Source organism: Budorcas taxicolor, chromosome 5 (assembly GCF_023091745.1).
Source record: "Budorcas taxicolor isolate Tak-1 chromosome 5, Takin1.1, whole genome shotgun sequence".
NCBI lineage: Eukaryota > Metazoa > Chordata > Mammalia > Artiodactyla > Bovidae > Budorcas > Budorcas taxicolor.
In genome coordinates this window covers 5,073,207-5,096,158 of record NC_068914.1, presented here as the reverse complement: position 1 = coordinate 5,096,158, position 22,952 = coordinate 5,073,207, and the positions used below count along the sequence as shown (strand labels likewise).

Genomic DNA, 22,952 nt, shown 5'->3' with positions numbered 1-22,952 from the left:
AATGCCATAATGATACGATATGTGTTATTAATAAGAAGGCGCACCAGAGCAGCTCAGTTGTCTGACTTCCTATGCCAGACGTCAGAAAGATTTTGTTGGCATGAAGCATTGGTTAAAAGAGTAGGTGTCCAATTCTCTTTCTTCTGAGGAGTTTCCTGCCAGGAGGACTTGGGGTGAAGATCAACTGCCAACAGATGTTCACCAAGGGAACCTGTCAGGCTGTCCAGCTACAAAGGTGTGAGGACTCACCAGGGCCACTTGGGACTGAGCAGTGAGCCTTCAGGGACTCCTAGCAACTCACCTCCACCACCAGGGAGGCCTGGAGTGTCCCCTGCAGGTGAGAGAGCTGAAACTCTCTCTCTTTCTGCTAGCACCAAGAACACAAGCAAGCTGTTTCCTGGGTTTCAGAACAAGCCAGAGCAGAGATGAACCAGCTCAGAGGCTAAGGGGCTCCAGCAGCTGTAGTTCCTGAGTAAGGGAGTCTTCCTGAGCACTCAGGTGTTAGGCTCTGTGCTAAGCTCTTACGGTTGTTCAATCGCTCAGTCATGTCCGAGTCGTTGCAACCCCATAGACTACAGCACGCCAGGCTTCCCTGTGCTTCACCATCTCCCAGAATATGCTCAAACTCACGTCCATTGATTTGGTGATGCCAACGAAGACCTTGGCATGTATTAATGCATTTAATCCACACATCAAGCACACCAAGTAGGAATGATTACTTTATTCCCATTAGACAGGTCAGGAAACCACTGCAGAGAGAGGGTGAGTGACTTGTCCAATGTCACTACAGAAGCAGAGGCAGCATTCAGCTGAGGCAGACTGCTCCCAAGTCCTGCTCCTCACCACTGTACTCAAGGACCATCCTGAGGACGGACAAACAGCCAAAGCTCTCAGGCCAAGACTCTACCGAGCCCTATGCCCACATCCAGCTCTGGGAAGGAAGAATACTGACCACTGCCATTCTTGGTCCCCACTCCTGATTTGCTATTATCATACAGACCATTTGCCACGTACCAGGAACTCTGCCAGGGGTTTTAATCTGTAGCTCAGAAATTACCATCCCTGTTCCTTAGATGAATAAAAGGGCAGTCACCATGGGCGATCAGTAGGAAGGAAGGATGGCCACCCTCTCTCTTTTTTATTTACTTACTATTTTTGGTACTTGATAGAAAACTTTAAAGATATTAAACAAAAAAAGCAGATCTCACATCTTTGTCCCAAGTCGTTGTGTTTCCCTCCCTGACACAGCTCTCCCCTATGACTGTATGTGTGCGCACACACGCACGTGACCTTGCTTACCCAGAGCAATACTGACACCACTGTTCTCACTTTGCTACTGCGAGCTACCAGTACCACGTGTTGGAACTATGGCCTCTTGGTTCATTAGGAATCATAGTTTCCCATTATGTATGTATCATAATATATTTAACCATTACGGTTGTTGGCAGTATCTGGCCACCAACAGTGCCCCAATAATCCCTTGTGCATTAAGTGAAGAGTCCAGCTGCGGGCCTTGCTCCCCACAGCTTTGCCACAAGGATCAAGAGGCTGTGAGCAGAGCTGTGGGGTGACCTGGGCTTCGGGAATCAGACTTAGCCAACCCCCTACTCACCAGCCACTCACTCACTTTTCTGGGTCACAGTTTCCTCATCTGTAAAACAAGGGTGGTATGAACCCACTCTGAAGGGTTGCTGTAAGGATGCCATGAGCTGGAGCCTCAACGGTGCTTACACGGCGCCCTGCTTGGAGTGAGGCTGGAGAAACACAAACTGTGACTCACTGACACCTGGGCCACCTGGTCACCTGGGAAGTTCAGGCCCTGCCTCGGGGCCTGGGATTTGTCCTCAGCTCATTCCCGTGCATTAGCTTCTTTCCATTCAGAGGAAGCCAGTCAGTCTGGACAGACAACAGGAAAACCAGAGCCCTCCAAAAAGAAGACCCAAGTCCAAGATCAGGTCTCTGGACTGGGTGTAATGAATAGGACCCAGAGGCACAACCTGAGGAGGCAAGCTATGGCTCTCAAGGATTTCTGGAGATTCTGTACTCATCAGTGAGGCCTCTAAGGCCTGCTTGGCCCCAAGCTTCAGCCTCACCCTTGGCCACTGCCCACAATCCAGCCGTATCTTTTCCCTCTCTGTTGCCCCCAGGCCTTCCAGCATGCTTTCCTTCTGCCTGGCACACTCTTCCTCCTATCCACCCCCAGTGCCCTTTGCTTGTCTATTTCCCACTAGTCCTTTAGAGGCTTGCGTACATGCCACCTCCTTCAGGAAGCCCTCCTGAACCACCATCACAAGGTGTGCAGTCACCGCTAAGATAAGATCAGTTCCATGGCCACAGCAGAGTGAAGCAGTGTCAGGGAAGAATGTCAGGCCATAGCTTCAGGGAGAGGTGGTCTAGCCACAGGGATCCAGGCATACTCAGAGCCAGGACCTAGCTGTGGACACTCAGGCTGGAGGGCAACATCTGCTCTCAGAGCAGAGAGGAAGGTTTCAGCGGGAGAATATCTTTATACCATTTGGATAGGGAAAGACCTCTTAAATGAGATAGGAAATGGAGCTATTTGTCTAAAAGATGAATAAATTGATAATAATACAGTATAGAACTTCTGTGAACTAAGACAACAAACTGAAAGAAGGCATTTAATATCCCTAACTTACAAAAGAAAAGACTCAATTTTAGAAATGCAAATCAAGACCACCATGAGGTACTATTTCACACCAGTCAGAATGACTGTGATCCAAATGTCTACAAGCAATAAATGCTGGAGAGGGTGTGGAGAAAAGGGAACCCTCTTACACTGTTGGTGGGAATGCAAACTAGTACAGCCACTATGGAGAACAATGTGGAGATTCCTTAAAAAACTGGAAATTGAACTGCCTTATGACCCAGCAATCCCACTGCTGGGCATGCACACAGAGAAAACCACAATTGAAAGAGACACGTGTACCCCAATGTTCATCACAGCACTATTTATAATAGCCAGGACATGGAAGCAACCTAGATGTCCATCAGCAGACGAATGGATAAGAAAGCTGTGGTACATATACACAATGGAGTATTACTCAGCCATTAAAAAGAATACATTTGAATCAGTTATAATGAGGTGGATGAAACTGGAGCCTATTATACAGAGTGAAGTAAGCCAGAAAGAAAAACACCAATACAGTATACTAATGCACATATATGGAATTTAGAAAGATGGTAATGATAACCCTGTATGTGAGACAGCAAAAGAGACACAGATGTGTAGAGCAGACTTTTGGACTCTGTGGGAGAGGGAGAGGGTGGGATGATTTGGGAGAATGGCATTGAAACATGTATACTATCATGTAAGAAACAAATCACCAGTCTAGGTTTGATACAGGATACGGGATGCTTGGGGCTGGCGCACTGGGATGACCCAGAGAGATGATATGGGGAGAGAGGTGGGAGAGGGGTTCAGGATTGGGAACTCATGTACACCCGTGGCGGATTCATGTCAACGTATGGCAAAACCAATACAGTATTGTAAAGTAAAATAAAATTAAAAAAAAAACACACACATTGAATAAAATCAAGGCAATTGCCAAATGATAAAAAAATAAAAATAAAAAAATTTTTAAATATAAAAAATAAAAACCTAATAAAAATAAAAATAAATAAAAATGGGCAAAAATTTAAAAACTACACATGGGTATTTAGAAGAGCAAACAAAAATAGTGCATAAAGATATGCTCAGCTTCATCTTTTATCATGGCAATGTAAACAAAAATCACAGTGAGACACATTTCACATGAAAATCTTCAAACTAAAAGCAATGCCAGGTGTTGGTGAGGTTGGGGAGCTTCGAGAGAATGCTCATACATCGCAGATAGCAGTGAAAATAGGTAGAAATGCTTTGGAAAGTAATTTGGAATGATCTAGTAAAGTGAAACATGCATAGGCCCAACAGTTCATAATATTTAATAAAAAAGCAATCACAATCATCAATCAATTAAAAATAAATAAACATTTAAGAAAAGAAAGCAATCACAAAAGTGTACAGTAGTTTAACTCTATATATTTAAGGTTCACGAAGAGGCCAAACTAGGCAATAAGTATTTTAGGATCCATACTTGTATGACAAGCTATAAAGAAAAGCAAGGAGCTCATTAGAACACAATGAAGATACTGGTTAGATCCCCTAGGTAGATGACATGATACAGTGAGGACACATAAGGCTCCTAGACATTTTTTAAACTGGTCTGGGTTCATGGGAGCTCACTTCATTGTCATTCTTTTAACTTGACATATACATTGTAAAAGTGTGCAACTTTTAACTTTTTAAACATAATTTAAAAACAAGCACAAATAGGAAATGGACACACATTTAGAGCCCCAAGCTTTTGCTTCTGTGGAATCCCTGCTGCCAACTCATCCCAGGCCTGCAAACTAGCCCAAGAGGCTAACAGGGAGCATCACAGCCCAAAGATGCTATGGAGGAAGGAGCCCCGGGGTCCTAACTTCACATCCCAGCCCTATGCAACTTTAGCCAAGATACTCCAACCATCTGTTTCAACATCTAAAATGAGTACCTAGCAAAATAGTTGCGCATGGTAGGGACTCAGTGAATATTTGTTGATGAATGAGTCAGTGGTTTCTAAGATCCCACCATAAATACATCCCTCATCCAAATGTGCTCACTGGGGAGAAATTGTGGCTGCAGCTTCTAGCACAGCCTCCCCAAAACACACACGAATAGCCCAGAAATCGAAGTGGCAAGACAGAAAGTTCTCTCTTCTGTTCAATCCAAACTTTTGGTATTTTAATGTTACAGATTTTCTCTCCCAAATGTCAGCTTCTCTTTTATTTTTCCTTTCACTGTCACAACAAGCATACAAGTATTTTCAATGGAATTTTACCAAATGGCACGTCTTGCTTTCTGTAAACCTTAAACATACAAACTCCTCTCCCACCGCTCTGCCAAATTCTGTTGTAGAACTTGCTTTTGCCTTTCTGACCCTTGACCCAGATGCCTAGTCCTCAGGCTCCACCCAGGGCAGGACATTCCTTGGTTTAAAGGGAGGCTGAGGGGCAAATGAGGAAGGATCAGGCCTTACCTTGCAGGGGTAGGATCTTACACATGACATTTATCCAAGTGACTGACTGCACAAACCTAGGGCATGCCAAGTCCATTCCACACACACCATCCTTGGCATCAACTCTGCCTGGCTGGTGATAAGAGAAGAAGGCTGGAGGCTAGCAAGCCCCAGATGACAGTAATAAGATGGTGCCATGGCTAAGTGCATGGGCATCAAAGTCAAAAGGAATCTCTCTGAGCCTCATGATCCTCATCTGTAAAATGCAGCAATAATCCCACTTCAGAGAGTTACTGAACAGCTTAAATAAATATATGTAAAGATACTTGCAGATCAGCATCAAAAAAACAAAGTTACTATATCCCAACCCACTTCTGTGTGACTTTGGAAGAAATGAAACAGTCTTTACACTCAATTTGCTTTTTAATTGGGCTCATCGCAGCTAGTGCTACAGCAGTCGGGTGGAGGAAGGGCCCTGAGGGGTTGTGGAGGCACCATTTGTCTTGGACGTATCAGTAATGTAAATCTACCCACAGCCCTCAGACAGGCCACTGCCAGCCAAGCTGAGGAACACTCACACTCTGATTTCTTGGGGCTGCCTCAAACAGCATGTTTCTACAGCCTTGGCTTAAATAACATATTAAAAATGAGCCACAAATTTGACTGTACACAAAGGGCAAGGTCAAAACAAGTAACAGGTGCTGGAGTTGTTAATGTTTTATAGAGAATGTTTGGGGTAGAAACCTGGCTTCAAAGGTTGTCAAATCAGGAGGGTAATGGCCAGGGCAGGCAAAGGCAGGATGTTCTTCACAGAACCCAATGAAGGAACACTGGCCTCCAGGAACGCTAATGCCAAATGGTCAGCACCTTGGACAGTGACATCCATGTGTAAGCAGCTCTGAGATGCTTGATTTCACAGCCCCCTTTAGCAAAGCAGGACGGGTTGCTGCCAGTCCACGCCTTGCACCATGATGCTTCATGGAGCAATCACAGCATTTTATGTTGCTGAGGCCATATGCTTCCTCAGAATCCTTCCCAACAAAGCAATCAAGGTTCAGCCAATCGCTGGCAGTGGTCCACTGGAAGAAACCTTTTGGTCATCCTGTGTGTTTATAAAATTACTAATAAAGGTCAGTGTGGTTGAAAACTAACTTCAACCCTACAAGAGAGAGCAAAGGTCTCCGTGTGACAAAACAGGAGAACACCTTTTCGCTTGACCGGAGGGTCTGGATGGGAGAGGAGAGGGGCAAAGGAGTGTATCTGCAGAAGGAAACATCTGTCTCCTAGCTTACCACAAAGGTCTTTCCTTGTCTTTCACCCACAGTTCTCCTTTGTCTTATACTAAAATTTCTTGAAAGGTCCATGTTCTCATAAATGAGTTGGTTCATTCACAGAGAGACAATTTCTCTGGGCCTTCTCTGTGCCAGCCACCAGGCTATGACATGGTCTCTCCAACTCCTCCCCAGAGTCAGGGATTGAGCAGGGGTGGGAGGGAGAAGCCAGGCCCTGGACAGAGTGCAGTTCAAGCACCTGGAGCCTCTGGCCACCTTTGTCCCCATCACCCCCTTCATTTTAATTTCAGTAGAGTGACTGTTTGCTTTTCAATTCCTTCTGGAAGACTCCAGACAGCATATTTGCTTAAGAGCTGAAGACAACATTCCAGTCTTAGAGAAGCAGAGTATTTAGGCAAATGCAAACATATGCTGCTTTCTCTTCTTAGTTACAGTCTTGGCAAAGGGATTATTCCACCAAGAGAGGAAAATAGGACTTTCGAGGGTCTACCTCATTCCACCCTGGCCCCAACTGTGAGGCGCCAACCCTCACCTTTAAAGATGTAAGGTGAGTGGCTGTGGTTATAAAAGGGTAGCATGGGGGTCCTTGTGAGGGACTGCTCTGAATCTGACTGTGGTGGGCACATGAATCCACACGTGACAGAACTGTACACACAGTGAATACACACGCCCAAGTGCATGCAAACTGGTGAATATGAGCAAGGCCTAGGGATTGTGTCAAGGTGAAATCCTGCTTGTGGTATACTATGACAGTTAGGCAAGATTTTGGAGCACACAGGATCTCTGAATTATTTCTCATAATTGTATGTAAGTCTCAGTTATCTCAGAATTTAAAAATAAACAGGTTTTTTAAACATATAATTTTTTTTAATAAAAAGGTTTTATTTATAAACCATTTACCTTGGGACCAAAACTGGTCTCCATTTTCACAAAGCAGCCATAGAAAAACTGAAGCTCTCTCTTCAAAGCCCATTTTTCTAGTTTCCTAACAAGGAAACTATGATTTTTTTTTCATACAGTAGGCCTTCAAAGAATCCATATCCAGCCTTGCCCTGTGTCCCCAGACCCACACGATCCCCACCTGGATCCATGACATTAAGGTTGTAGCTCTCCCTGACCTTTGCCCCAGCCTGAAACCCTGAAACTAAAGGCAGGTCAGCGTGGAGGGAGGCAAGGAGCTGGGGAGGCTGGGAGAGCATCCAGCGAGAGGGGGACACTTTGCAGAGGAGGCTTCCGGGAGGACCCATGCTGGCCAGCCTCCACCACTGCTGCCTGCATGCAGCCTTTCGGATCTCTGCCAGCAGTTTATTAATATTTTATTGAAAACTCGAAGATGATTCAAACTTCAGCTGTCATGATAAGGTGTTGTTGCTAGGCAACTTTAGTGCCTGTCTACAGATCTGTTTTCAGAGCTCATCCCCTACTCATGAAGCTCAATGTTGGGTCCTACCACCCAGAGACCCACTTGGTTCAGACTATCAACCGCTGTCCACACCCAGCCCTCTCCAAAGGGCTCAACCTCCAGGAGTAAAGGTCCAGCTCGCAGGTCTCCCAGTGTCTGGCTGTGCCCCACCCCGGAGCCCCAGAGCAGCCCCTGCCCCCACTCACCATACTCGCTGTCGTAGAACATGACAAACTTCTGCCAGCGCAGCTCTGTCACCAGCCTGAGCATGACGTCATTGAGGCGCACAGGCGGTCTGGAGGCCAGCGTGTAGGCCTCGCCATCGGGGCTGGGGTTCAGATGGCAGGCGGTGCGCGGAGAGCCCCCTGGGTTGCGCTGGACAAAGAGATGTGGGATGTGCATCGCGTCTGTGAGGGACTGCAGGGCGTTGGCAGACGCACAGCCGGTGGACGTAACCAAGGCCAAAATCCCCTGGGTCATGAGGTCACAGGCTGGAAAGAGAGGGGAGAGAGAGGGAGGGGTCAGCATGGGGGTGATGCTGCCCTGGCTTCAATTCACACAGCTCACACTGGGCAGCTCATTCCTGCAGTTCCAAGAAACACCGTCTCCCTCCAGGGACCAAGAACCCTGTCAGGCCAGCCCAGAGGCTCTCACAGGCACAGTCTGTGATGCCCTAGTGATGCTGCCAACTAGATACTCCTGTGTCCATTCAACAGATGAGAAAACAGAGGTCAAGAGAGGCAAAATCAATCATCCTAGGCTACTCAAGCAGGGAAAGTAGAACAGGGCTCCTACCCACATCTGCCTGAGACACTCAGCCACGCTACTATAGTAGCTATCTGGTTTCCCACTTGGGCTGTGAGCCTCTTAAGAGCCATGAGCTCGTTTTGTTGATCCTTGTATCCCAAGGCCAAGCCACAGGCCAAGAATGTACTGTGTACTCTACAATCATTGGCTGAACTGAGCTGATTGGGGCGGAAGGGAATGAATTACATTGGAAAGCCAGGGAGACACTTACCCCCGAAGACCCAGATTGTAGGCAACGAACCCTAGAAACCCCCAGTCTCCTGGCCAAGTCCACTTGACTCATACCATAAAAATACTGGGTCAAACCCCCAGGGAAGTATTTGGTTCCAGAAGATCAGGATTATTTAAAAGCCACTTGACAATCACAAAGGAAGAAGCTCCCACAGCTGGGGCTGACTGCGGGTGAGGAGGAGGACGGCCAGGTGCCAGCAGCCATCTCTAGGGAGGGAGCACTTAGGGACCGCCTTTTGAAGTCATCTAGTCACCGTGAGTTCCAGTAACCCCTTTTAGCCACACTCTTACGCCTTTTTGGAACATCAGACCAATTAATAGAACGATGCACCTCACAACACTGCAACCCACTGCACCAGTTTTGAAGCAAACATTTATTAATAACGCTTTATGTGACGGCAGGAATGTGGGAAAGCAGATGCAGTTTCAAAACACAGCCTGTGAATGTCAGCAGGCCATCTGCTGCAGACGGCAGACTTTTGAACAACTTTAACAATGTGGTTCTTTCGGTTGAGAGCACTTGGGTTTATGTAATGCCTCAGACCAGACTGGGAGAAGGAGATGAAGACCAGGAGAGGAACCCCAAGGAGCAAGGCAGAGGGAGGCTGGGAAGGTGTGGGAAGAGGAAGACACCCTCAGGCTTTCCAATACCGAGGGCCAGCGGCTCCCTACGCAGGGGCAATCACCTTGCATTCATGGGCTTCAGCAGGAGGACAATTTGACTGCGCACAACTCTTCCTGCAGAACCCTCAGGCTCCAACACAAGGCAGAAGGAGGCGGTGGTTAAATGAGAGATTCTCTGCGGCCCCTACTGAAGATCACACAGCCCCCTAAATGCTCTGGATCCTCACATTCGGCTCCACGTGGCCAAGCTCACTCCTGAATTGTAATCCAATCCTGCCATGCTTCTGTTTAAAGCCCTTGGTGTCCCAAGAGCCTTGGGCAGGGAGTCAAACTCCTTAGGGCAGTCTTGCAGGCTCCCCAATGCCTGCAGGCTCCCCAGTGCCTGCAGCCTCAGGTTCCCCCTGCCGCGCTGCCCCACTGCCCACCCGTCATTGTCCTCTGGAACCCATCACACTTCCTTTCGCCCTCTGAGCCTTGACATCACTCTTGCTTCAAGACCAGGCCCTACACCCCCAGACTGACTAGAGACCCTGTCATGCGCTTCGTCTCCATCCCGCGTTTCCCCTCTCACAACACTGAACTGTCTGTCTCTGCCACTTGACCTCAGGTTCCAGGGGAACAGAGGTCACACCCTTCTCCTCACCGTCCTCATCCAGAGACACAATGTGTCTGCCGGCACACAGCAGTCAGTAAAAACTCGTACAATAATACCATAATCCTTGACATTTCCATACCCTCTGGTCAATAATTCCACTTTGGGCATCTACCCAAACTATAATATAAAAATAACTAGGAAATTCCCTGGTGGTCCACTGGTTACAACTTTGCTTTCCATTACAGAGGGCACAGTTCAACCCCTGGTCAGGAAGCTAAGATCCCACATGCCACAGGGCAAAAAACCAAAACATAAAGCGGAAATAATACGCAACAGACTCAATAAAGACTTTTAAAATGGCCCACATCAAAAAAAAATTTTTTTAAGAAAAAAAAATGGCTTTAGATCCATAAACATTCAGAGGATACTTATCCAGATTCTTGATATATTGCCAACAATCAAAAAAATGCAGATAGGTGAGGGACACAAAAGTGTTCCACTTGTTGAAAGCACACCCAACCTCTAAAACTATTTATCAAGATACTACAGTGACATGGGAAAGTACCTGTCATTAAAAAGTTATGTGACAGTCATACCAAATTGTATGTATTTTATGATATCAATCAAATAAAACTTAACATGCATGAAAGAAAGACCAGAAGGAAACATCGCAAAACGCTCAAAGTGACCGCATTTTAGGTGAAGCCTCAACGCGGTTTTCCTTTTTTTCTGTACTTCGCCAAAATTTCATGCTGTGAACAGATAACTCTTTTACAAAAGGAAAATAATCCTTCAGTAATGGATAAGTAAGGAGCTCCAGGAGGAGGGACTATTTTGTGAGAATTTTCTCTGTGCTCAATACTCCGTTGAGTCCTCTCTACACGAGTTCACGTCATTCTCATGACATTCCGGTACAGCAGGCATCGCTGTGTCTGTTTTCCAGATAACAAGTTGTGAAGCCGCACTACTGCTAAGGGCCAGACCGAGACGCCTTCCTATCTAAAAAGGCTTCTGCGGGGTGACTGTGGCAAAACCAGAGCATGACATTTTATATTCGCCAGGATTATAGCAATTTCTACCATTAGCTAAAAAGCATGCTTATGAAAAAGACAAGAATAACACTAAAAGCCAAGGTCTGTGATGATACATGGATTTTTCTTTCTTCTCTTGTACATATTCTTGTACATATTCTCTTTAATGCCAATAACACTGCACTGAAACCTCTTAGAACTAATCTTGCAAAATTCACCACACATCACTAGGGCGGAAAGTTGCCCAGGAACTCAAGTCTTTGGTCCTACCCAGGACACCCACTGTGCCATCACGGGGTCTCAGCTTTCTGTCATGCACCCCACCTGGCTCCCCCTCAGGTCACTGCCCGACTTCTGATGGCAAGCGCCCCTCCCTGCCCCCACTGGTGCCCATTCCACAGGTGCTGTGTTATTAAGTCACTGAACCCCGCTGAGGCTCCATTTCTCCATCCGAGCCCACATCCTGCACTCCCACTTGTTTCTTCCCCTCTATGCATTTCATGCATACGCTCAGCACACCCTCTAAGCACAAAGCCCTCCAATGAGCACTGAGGCCAGGGTGAGAACAGGACACACACAGGCCCCATCTGAGGAGCTTAGGATCTACCAAGGAACTGGACCCCACAGTTCAGCCTGGGAGGAAGGAGAGGGGAAGGTCCCTGGGACCCAGCGGAGGGTGAACTCATGTGGGGTTAGCACCAGAGCCTCAGAGGAAGAAAAGGATTTAGACCAGGAGAGATGGGGGGGAGCAGGGTGAGTGAGGGGTGCACGGTGACACAGACACGGGGCTGGGTAGCAGGAACGTGCTCGGGGAGCAGGTCCCATGCCCCAGCCCCGGTGGCAGCCACAGGCACCAGCTTCTTGGCTGGGCCTGGGCTCCCCAGGGCAGCAGAAAGAGCGCTAGAATCTCACAAAGTTCTGCTTTGGGCTCCTCCGGTCGACAGCTGCATGACCATAGGCATGTCTCCTTCCTGAACCCCTGTTGTCTATTAATTCAGTATACAAATCACAGCAGAGCTATGGGAGTTCTGACTTATAATGTGGACCACAGTGCCAACCCCATGCTGGGCCCAAGAAAGATGCTAAACACATGTCAGTCTCCTGCCCCTCTCCTTGAGCATCCCTACCTCTCTATCAATATCCTCACCCAAATCATGTCCAGGAGCCCAAGAAATAGGAGTTTACAACAGAGAATGACCTCACTCTCGCTACTGACCAGCCCTCCCCTTGGAGGTGGGCACCCTGACCCACCCCAGTACGGCCACTTGCAATAGCACTGAAATCCTTCAAGGCCCCCACCTCCTCCATGAACAGGGCGGGTAATTAAACGTGGAAGCCTCTCCTAGGTGCTAATGGAGAGGCCTAATACAAGTCAATTTCTAATCCACTGTGAATGGCCTGCTAATTGGGGCTCTGTTGAAATGATGGTTATTTAGAGGCTCCTAACATAAAAATAATAAGATCAAAATATATCAGATCAAAGCCGCACCAGCTATTAGCTTCCACAAGGTAATGGAATGTCCTCATTCCTAGGAGGAATTCACACCCCCCTTGGGGAGAGAGACACCGAACCCCAGTGCCACATCCGTGGCCCTGTCATATCCATGCTGTGGGACTTTGAGTGAGGGAGGGGCCGACCCTCTCTTGGCCTCCAGGCCTCTGTTTTTTCTGTCAAAGAAAAATGATGGCACTCACTCCTCAGAGCTGTTCTGCACATTCTCTGAAAGGCCTTTGCATGTGAAGAACCATTTGGCACTGGCTAGTGCATAGTAGGAATGTGGAAGTCACTCTCTCCAGCTTAGAGGTGTTTTGCAGCTTGCTAGAAGATAACAGCCTTTGTTATAATTCTTTGCCTCCAATAGCATATGGTCATAAAGCTGATCTCCCTCTTGATGATAACAATGCAGGCTTGATGGACTGATAAGAGCTCCCCAAGAATGGCTCATCAGCTGGGAAAGTAAGTAGTAAAGATGAATGTAACGAGGAGCTTCGAGTGCCCTTAACCTGAGCTCGGTGGCCTAGGAGAACAGAGGTCTCTGGAACACATGATGGATTCCCAGAAATCGAGAAGAAGCAGGCCGTTCAAACCCAGGCCTGGATCTAGACAAGAGGATCCAGGAGCTCAGCCAGCCTTCCCAGACAGCCCCACCATTACATCCCTGCCAGCTTCCCCAGAGGTGCCAGCATCCTGCTGATTCATGATTCTCCAGACACACAACTCTCAGGGAAGGACGCACCAGGCATGGCATAGGCCCCTTCAAGGGCAAACAGGATCGCCCTCCTCCTCACCCCAGATGAGCTTTCTGATCCCCTGGTGAGAAAACTGAAGCACAGACAGGGCTGACCACTGCTCCAGGGTCATACAGCTAGAGAGTGAATGGCAACAAGAACATCAGAACCAGATCACCAGGTACCTCTGCAGCCAGTCCCAGGAGGAGATGGTGGCTAGCAGAGGACAAAACCCAGGCTTCCATGACTGACTCTAATGGCCCTTCCCTGGGTGGAAACTCCTGGGGCAGTTGCACTCTCAACAAAGGCCCCAGAGAAGGAGGCAGCAAGCAAGAACAAGGCCTCGTTCTGCTATAGGCAAATGCTTGGCTCATCAAGTCACCCGGGGCCTTAGGTGGGCACTGGAGATAAGAGAGGTGCCCCTGACCACTACTGATTCACACCCAGCCTTCTCCATCCCCTAGGGGAACTCCTGGAAAATTCTCAGGCCAAGACTGAGAGAAGCAATACCTTAGGAGGCTTGTGCTGGAAGATACACAATTGCTGGTGCTGACGCCTGATAGTGATGCTAGCCGCAGCCACCCCAGCCCTTTTCTCCACCACGTGCCCTGAATGCATGGTGCCCCGGGCACACGCACACCTGCTCCTCCTGGAAGATGTGACGTGGTCTCCAAACAGAGGAGAGCCACCTTGCAGCACAGGCTTCCCTGGGGCTGCAGAGCCTCCTCATCCCAGGAGCTAACTGGCCTCTGGGTAGCCCTTTAAAGGACAGGACTGCTCCTGATGGACAAGGCAAGAGGGGGTGTTCTGCCTGCATGGAAGCAGACTGGTAGAGGTGCCCACACATCAGAGGGGCCTGGCAAGGCAATCAAAGGGAGGGGCAGGCTGTGGGCGGCCCTGGGCTCAGCTCTGCCCTCCAAAAGTAATGCTCCCTCTCTGACCAGCCCCAGCAGGCCAGTCCCCGGCCATCCAGCACCTCTGGCTGCCCCACACCTGGGCTCCAGTTACCACCTCACTACTTCAATCATCCACAGCCAGGGGCACACACCCTCCCCTGAACCACCCTCATTATCTGTGCCCTTCCTCTCCTCCTTCCAGCTGGCACAGTCTTTATTAATATTTGAATTCTGGTGGCTAATGCTTTAAATTAAGGTTGCATTTATAAATACTTTATGGTCAATGAATAATTGACCAAATTTAGTATTGTCATAACTCACAGTAAATTATTGATCCATGAAGAATAAATATTTTTCATGTTTTATTAAGAAATTTAAAAGGTAAACAAAACCATGGAATAGGGCGGGAGGAAACGGGTTCAGTTCAGTTCAGTTCATTCGCTCAGTCATGTCCAACTCTTTGTGACCCCATGAATCGCAGCACGCTGGGCCTCCCTGTCCATCACCAACTCCCAGAGTTCACTCAGACTCATGGCCATCAAGTCAGTGATGCCATCCAGCCATCTCATCCTCTGTCATTCCCTTTTCCTCCTGCCTCCAATCCCTCCCAGCATCAGACTCTTTTCCAGTGAGTCAACTCTTCGCATGAGGTGGCCAAAGTACTGGAGTTTCAGCTTCAGCATCATTCCTTCCAAAGAAATCCCAGGGTTGATCTCCTTCAGAATGGACTGGTTGGATCTCACTGCAGTCCAAGGGACTCTCAAGAGTCTTTTCCAACACCACAGTTTAAACGCATCAATTCCTCAGTGCTCAGCCTTCTTCACAGCCCAACTCTCACATCCATACATGACCACTGGAAAAACCATAGCCTTGACTAGACGGACCTTAGTCGGCAAAGTAATGTCTCTGCTTTTGAATATGCTATCTAGGTTGGTCATAACTTTTCTTCCAAGGAGTAAGCGTCTTTTAATTTCATGGCTGCAGTCACCATCCGCAGTGATTTTGGAGCCCAAAAAAATAAAGTCTGACACTGTTTCCACTGTTTCCCCATCTATTTCCCATGAAGTGATGGGACTGGATGCCATAATCTTTGTTTTCTGAATGTTGAGCTTTAAGCCAACGTTTTCACTCTCCTCTTTCACTTTCATCAAGAGGATTTTTAGTTCCTCTTCACTTTCTGCCAGAAGGGTGGTGTCATCTGCATATCTGAGGTGATTGATATTTCTCCCAGCAATCTTGATTCCAGCTTGTGTTTCTTCCAGCCCAGCGTTTCTCACGATATACTCTGCATATAAGTCAAATAAGCAGGGTGACAATATACAGCCTTGATGTACTCCTTTTCCTATTTGGAACCAGTCTGTTGTTCCATGTCCTGTTCTAACGGTTGCTTCCTGACCTGCATACAGAGTTCTCAAGAGGCAGGTCATGTGGTCTGGTATTCCCATCTCTTTCAGAATTTTCCACAGTTTATTGTGATCCACACAGTCAAAGGCTTTGGCATAGTCAATAAAGCAGAAACAGATGTTTTTCTGGAACTCTCTTGATCTTTCCATGATCCAGCAGATGTTGGCAATTTGATCTCTGGTTCCTCTGCCTTTTCTAAAACCAGCTTGAACATCAGGAAGTTCACGGTTCACATATTGCTGAAGCCTGGCTTGGAGAATTTTGAGTATTACTTTACTTGCATGTGAGATGAGTGCAATTGTGCAGTAGTTTGAGCATTCTTTGGCATTGCCTTTCTTTGAGACTGGAATGAAAACTGACCTTTTCCAGTCCTGCGGCCATTGCTGAGTTTTCCAAATTTGCTGGCATATTGAGTGCAGCACTTTCACAGCATCATCTTTCAGGATTTGAAATAGCAACCCAGCTAGGGGGTCTTCCCCAGTGAATCCACCGGCAACTCACACTTGGTGTGTCAACACCGAGCTCTCCAGGATGTGGTCCTGCCCCTCCCGGTTGCTCAGTCTCAGTAAAGGGGTGCCCCCAGCCACCCACTTGCTCTTGAGCCTTCTCTCTCCCTGAGCCTCTGCACCCAAGCCTTTGCCAAGTCCTGAGTGTCTTATCTTCAAAATACATCTTGGGTCTGTTGGCTTTCCTCCCTCTCCATTGCCATCACCTTCTCTAAAGCACTATCACCTCCCCACTGGGCCTCCACACACCCCCCCACCAGATCCACGTGCCATCCACCCTGCACACTGCAGTGCACTGGCCCTCTGCAACGACAACCAGCCAGTGCTGTCCCTGCTTAAATGGATTAGCTTCCAACTGCTCTTAACACAAAGCCTGCAACACCAACAGGGTCCTGCGCCGTCCACTCCTGGGCCCTGCACTCCAGGTGCCAGATTTTATGCAGTACCTCAGATTTTGCCCACTTGCGGGTCCCCTCACATACACCCTCCTTGGACTGCAACACTCCTCTCAGCTCTGTCTGGCTCTCTCTCCTCATCCTGTATTTGTGGGGGTGACTGTGATTCCCTCAAGAGAACTGTCCATGACCCCAACCCTCTCTCATGGTACTCTTCCTACAGACCGCCCACTGATGTTTGCAATCGTGGACTGTTTCATGTGGCCTCTGTCAGTCATCCCATTCTCGGAGCCACGAGCCTGTGAGCAGAGACACCTGCGCATTGCTCATCCTTCTAGCCTCTGGCCCAGTGCCCAGCATGGCCTAACAGAGCAACAAACTATTTAATACTCTCAGCAACTCACAAGATCAGCACTATGGGTGTCCATATTTCACGGTGAGGCAAAGCTTTCAAACTTGTCAAAGTCCCCAGATGTTCAGGTCCTCCCCAGAGTGAAACCACATCCTACAGCCTAGAGAAAGGGAGTTTCTTAAAGCCAACCCTCCACTCTAAGGCAAGTTGCACCAAGAGCACAGAGGGGGCCGAAGGGACAGTGAGGAGGAAGTTGGCTGAACCTGAGGCCTGGCCTAGGCAGCAGCCTCTGGGCAGGGGCCTCTCCTGGAGCCTCTCCAGGCTGGCGCCTCCTATGCCCCTCTGGCTTCATGGTCAGCCTAGCCCAAGGAAGCAAACAGGAGCAAGGCCAGAGGGTCCCGATGGGTGCTGGACTGGAGCCTGGGGCAGGTGTGCAGCTGGTGCAGGCAGGATGCACGGAACCAGCCAGGAGGGGAGGTTAGGGGAGGGCCAGCGGTTCCATGCCTGTCTCTGGGGCCCTATCCTGATGCCAATTAATGAATCAAACTGATTCCCTGCTCCCGCAGATGCAAAACACAGGGAACACTGGGTGGGATCATGCTGGCTTATTTATAGCTCTCCGGCTCCTCGTTAATGACTTTCACTGCTCCACCAATGGAACGCCAGGCTCCCAGACGGGGATTCACCAGAAGCCTCCACTGTGATAGTTAAATCAGGACAGTGATGAGTCCTGGGAGACCTGGAGAACCTCGAAAGCAGCCGAGCATTGGGCTGGTGATGTGTGTGTTGCGGGGGCGGGGGGGGGGGGGGATGGGGGGGCGGTGCATGGCAGGGGGGTGGTGCGTGATTTCTGCAGCATCTCTGTTCCAAGCCCAGACATCTCCTCTTGGTCTCCCCTCATCCTGCATCTGTGCTTTCACTTACTCATTTCTTCACCCCAAATCCCCTAATCATCACTGTGTTGGGCCCTGAGCCAGGAGACATAGAAAGCCATGAAATGCAGTCCCCTTTCTTGGGAACCTTAGAAATTCAGCATAAAGTCAAATAATACATACTCAACAGAAGTGTGCTAGATCTGGAAAGGAAAGAAATGATTAATTTTGCCTAGCAAGGAGATGTCAGGGAAGAGTTCCATAGAGAAAGAGGCATTTGGGATAGGCCTAAGGGGATGAGTAGGAGTTTGAAAGGCATAGTATGGGCCAGGCACCATGTAGACCCATCCAACTAGTCACTGAGCTCCATAGCCTCCTGGGGAAGTGGGTTCTGCTACCCTATTCTAGACAGGAAGCCCAGGAGCAGAGACTCGAGGTTAGGGTGCTGCTTGAAGCCACAGGAGAGCCTGGATTGTAACCCTGAGCTGTCTCTGACTGCAAAGTTAAGTACGTGGGCTCAGGAGGCAGGCAGGACCACTACTATAGCTGTGTGCTCTCAAGCAAGTCACTTAACCTCTCTGAGACTCATTTCCTCACCTATAAATGGGCTAAGAACAGTCCCCACCTCTAGGGCTCTCATGAGGATTAAATGAGCACAGTGAACCAGAGGTCACATTTGCATGTACATGGACAGGCCAGACCACGGGGCCTGCCCCTAGCTCTCCTCATGTCCTCAGGCTGCCCAAGGCCAGTTCCATGCCTGCCCTTCCCTCCTTCTGCATGTGCCAAGGCCATCCAGACACCAGGCCCCAGCCTGGCACTCCTTCCCAGGCCTACTGACCCTCTCAAATGGGGAACTGAGGCTCCACGGGGCTTCCGATTCTCCCTTTTGCATCTCAACCTGTGTCTGACTTTCCCTAGCTCTCTCTGGCTCTCTCTCTTACTCTCTCTGTTGCCCACTTTCTGAGTCTCAGCTCTCTGCCAGACAGATAGAGAATGTGTTCTATGTGAATCTTACTGTCTAGTACAGGCCACCAGCCTATACCCTCTCTGCCTGTAGGACTGACCACCCAAGAGGGACTGAGCCCCCACATTTACGCCTTGGCACCTGCTCTCCATCCATTGGAAGCTGACCTGTGGATGCACACCTGTCAGGCCCTCAGCTCTCCAGTCTCTCCCACCCCAGTGGATTAGTGAGGCAAGAGCAAGTGTCACCTCTGGGCCAGGGCCCCTCTCGGGAAAATGGGGAGGGATAGCAACATCCCCATCCTGCCAAGCTCTGGTTCTGAGCTGCAGCCGCAAGACCTCATGCTAAGCCTGCCAAGCAGGCTTCCAGAAGGCAGCCTCTGTGCTCCCAGGTACAAAGCAGAAGTCCCTGAGGCCAGGCTATGTCAGGCTTAAATCACTGCACCTGCATGCCCCTGCTAGAAATCCACATCGCTGTCACCTCCTCATCGTTCCAGACCAAGCATCCAGGGGTCTCCTTCACCCAATCAGAACAGCACAAGCCTTGCCTCTGCTGTCTCCCTACCATACACACAGTTACAGCTCAGCGTCACTGTTTGTTTTGGGAGTCTCTGTCACCTCTGGAATGAGCCCCGTAACACCTCTCCGTCCCTAGCACCCAGCTGGGGATGGATGGAGATGTCTCAGGGGGCAGGCGGCAACAGGACAATGCTGCATGAACACGAGGCTGGCCCTGACCTGCCGCCGTTGATGGGGAGCCCCACGGCTGCTCCCACCAAGAAAACCTCAAGGCCACATTCTGTCACCACCCTATGGGGCTGTCTCTAGGGTCAGGATCCACAGGGACCCCCACACACCTCAGCTCCCCTCCAACAGTCAGGGCAGGGCAGGCCTCTGTGAATCCAGCCCTCTGCATCACTGCCTGGCCTGTCACCTGGTTGGACCCACACCTGAAGCCCTCCCGGGTGGCAGAGACAGCCACCCTCCAGGGTAGGGTATCACTGCTGAACCCTGAGCTTCTGGGCTCTATTGGCCCAGAGGAGCCCCCAGTCCATTCTGCAGCCTTCCCGGGTTGCATGACTGGAGAGACACACCCAGGCTCCAGATGTGAGCCTTGAGCTCAACACGGCCAACTGCCAGACGTCCCTCAAACAAGGGGTCTGGCTGCCTGACCCTCTTCCAGGGCTGCCCCTCCGCAGTTCAGCCGCTTCCGCACTTCGCCCTGCCTAGTCGCCAGCCCCCCGTGGCTGTCACCAGCCTCCATGCTCTGCAGCCAAGCCCAGGAAGACAAGCAGAGCAGGGCAGCCCCTCGCACCTTCCTCACCCCTCATGCACGGCTCCCCCACAGCCCTCAGTAAATGGCACCCGGGCCGAGGACAGGAGGCAGGATGCTAGGCCACACCAGGGAGACGAGGGGCCTGGTTACTCCACCCGGGCCCTGCCACGCTCTTCATGTCCTTGTCGTGGTCTTTGTGTGGGCAAGTCCAAACAGGCGGCAGTCCATACTTACTGTTCCAAACCCACAGCAGACGGTGATCAAAATGGTCGAGGGGAAGAGGCCCCACAAATTCCTGATGTATCTCTCATGCATGAACTACTCTCCATCCTGCCCTCTGATACTCTCCCAAGAGGCAGCAATCTAGAGACCCAAGCCACATCCTGTCACCTTGCGTCCAGGAACCTGAGCTGGACACTTGTCAGATGTCATCGTCGAATCTTTTTTTAATGGGAGGAGGGCAGGGAGGGATGGGTCACAGCAACCACATTACACAGAAGACATGAGAAGAAACCTCTGGCACAAAATACATCTTGAGTCAATTCTAAGATGCTAATTCCTTCCTCTTGGGAAGTCTGTTCATTCACTTATTAAGCAGTTAGCACCCTCCTTTAAACTGAAACCCGCATTAGTGCAGAGGACACCCAGTGACACAGAGGACACCCAGTGACACCCTGTCCAGCCCTCTGGGGCAAAAACAGAAAGAAATGAAGCACTATTTCCATCATAGAGAGATGAACGGTGCCACTGTGAGAGGACAGGCCCTGGCGCTGAACTGTCCTGACTCTGCTTGTACAGAGTTGAGTTGCATGTGGCTTGAGTTACAGTATACGCAGGTCAGGAAGCAGCAGTCAGAACCGGACATGGAACAGCAGACTGGTTCCAAATAGGAGAAGGAGGACGTCAAGGCTGTATACTGTCACCCTGCTTGTTTAACTTATATGCAGAGTACATCATGAGAAACGCTGGGCTGGAAGAAACACAAGCTGGAATCAAGATGGCCGGGAGAAATATCAATCACCTCAGATATGCAGATGACACCACCCTTATGGCAGAAAGTGAAGAGGAACTAAAAGGCCTCTTGATGAAAGTGAAAGCGGAGAGTGAAAAAGTTGGCTTAAAGCTCCACATTCAGAAAACGAAGATCATGGCATCCAGTCCCATCACTTCATGGGAAATAGATGGGGAAACAGTGGAAACAGTGTCAGACTTTATCTTTTTGGGCTCCAAAATCACTGCGGATGGTGACTGCAGCCATGAAATTAAAAGACGCTTACTCCTTGGAAGAAAAGTGTTGACCAACCTAGATAGCATATTCAAAAGCAGAGACATTACATCACCCTAACAGCCATCGCGACAACACCCAGCCTCTAAACCTGTAGAGAAAGAGCCACTTTTCGAGAATGAGACTAGATGAGGCAGCTGCCCCTGCTCCCAGGGGCCATGATCTGAGGCTCTTTCAAGAACAGAGAAGGGGATGGTGAGGGTGCTGGCCTGGCCCCCAGAGGCAGCCTTCCCAGCCGGACCAGCCCTGCAACCCGAAATAAAAGCAAAACCCTCAGGACATAGGCTGTGGCTTGTGTGACCCTGCCATTCAGGCCAGCTCTGCTGATCGCAGTCCAGAGGACATCTCACTCCTGAGATATGCACGGGAGAGCCCAGCTGGTGCTGGGACATCACCCACCCCAACTCCCAGGTGCTTTGAAGCAGATGGGGAGAGAGAAACCAGAAATCTCCTGGAGCCAGTAGGGATGAGAAGGGATCTTTGCCAGTGATAATGAAAATTTTCACAGTGGCAGATGCTTGCAGAAAATTAAAAAACAATACAACCAATTTCACAGACCAAAGAGGAACTTAAGAGAAAGGTGGTCGGAGGGCTCGATGTTCCCACTGATACCTTCCTAGCCACAAGAGTGCTAGAAAGGAGCCAGGTCCTCCCTACCAGGAAGTCAAACTGCCCCCAAGAGCCCATCCCAAATCTCTGCAAGCACCTACCATGTGCACAGCTGGGGCCCATGCTGGGAAGGCAGGGATGATGCGGATGTGACCCCAGGTCCCAGAAACGTCGTCTGGAGGGGGACCCAGAACAGGGACCAGACGTGGCTCAGTGTCCATGGAAGGATGGCAGGCAGAAAGAGTGCAGATAGGTGGTCATGTGGCCTGGAGTACGAAGGGTTTCACAAAGGACAGAGCTAAAAATGCTGAGCCAAAACATGGATAAAGGGGGATCAAGAGAAAGAGGGCAACCAGGTGAGTGGCCTGGCGAGAGCCAAGGCCCACACATAGCTTTGTGTGTGTGTGTGTGTGTGTGTGTGTTTATTTTAATTGGATGATAATTACTTTACAATATCGTGCTGGTTTTTGCCATGAATCAGCCACAGGCGGATCTGCCAGGAATGGGCCCCTCAGGCTGGCATGAGGGTAATGTGAGGAGGTAGGTTTACCGTGCAGGTCTTGCCTGCTCAGCTGAAGGGCTTTGTTTTGACCTCTTGAGCACCAGGGAGCCCTGGAGGGTCCTGGGCACAGGCAAGGCGTGCCTTTGGAAAAGAGGCCCCAGTGAGAGCACAGCAAGAGGGCAGGAGGCCTAGGCTGACCCCTCCTGCTCCTCATCCTGGAAGGATGCGGGTCAAGGGGCACAGGGGAGGAGGCAGAGAGGACAGTCGAGGCCATTAAAGGTCAGGGGACAGCGTCAGCTTGAAGCACAGCGATGGGGGGCAAACAGAGGGTCAGGCCTGGGAGCCCAGGCCCCAGCCCAGCGCCAGCAGGACTTGGGGAGGGCGCCTGTCGCCGAGCTGCAGGCACTGCCCTTACAAGCCAGCACCCACGGGCCCAGGAAGACACATCCCCCTGCAGAAGGGACAGCTCAGGTTTGGTGACACGAGGTCTCTTGCTAGGTCTGATCCACCCCTGGGAAATGAGCATGAATTAGAAAATTCAGGCCTTCTGAGAGGCACCTCAAGCCTGGGCCAAGGGGACAAGGTGCAGGACAGGACAAGAGCCAGCGCCTCCCAGCTCTT

At 49.8% G+C, this 22,952-nt stretch overlaps 1 protein-coding gene across 1 annotated transcript in view; it reads right to left on the bottom strand.

The window, feature by feature from the left end:
• Positions 1-22,952, bottom strand: part of GRID1 (glutamate ionotropic receptor delta type subunit 1) — a 684,852-nt gene that overhangs the window by 531,870 nt on the left and 130,030 nt on the right. Inside the window, exon 3 of the mRNA XM_052640513.1 lies at positions 7,958-8,242. Coding sequence (XP_052496473.1) covers positions 7,958-8,242 — 285 coding nt within the window. The remainder of the gene's footprint in view (positions 1-7,957; positions 8,243-22,952) is intronic.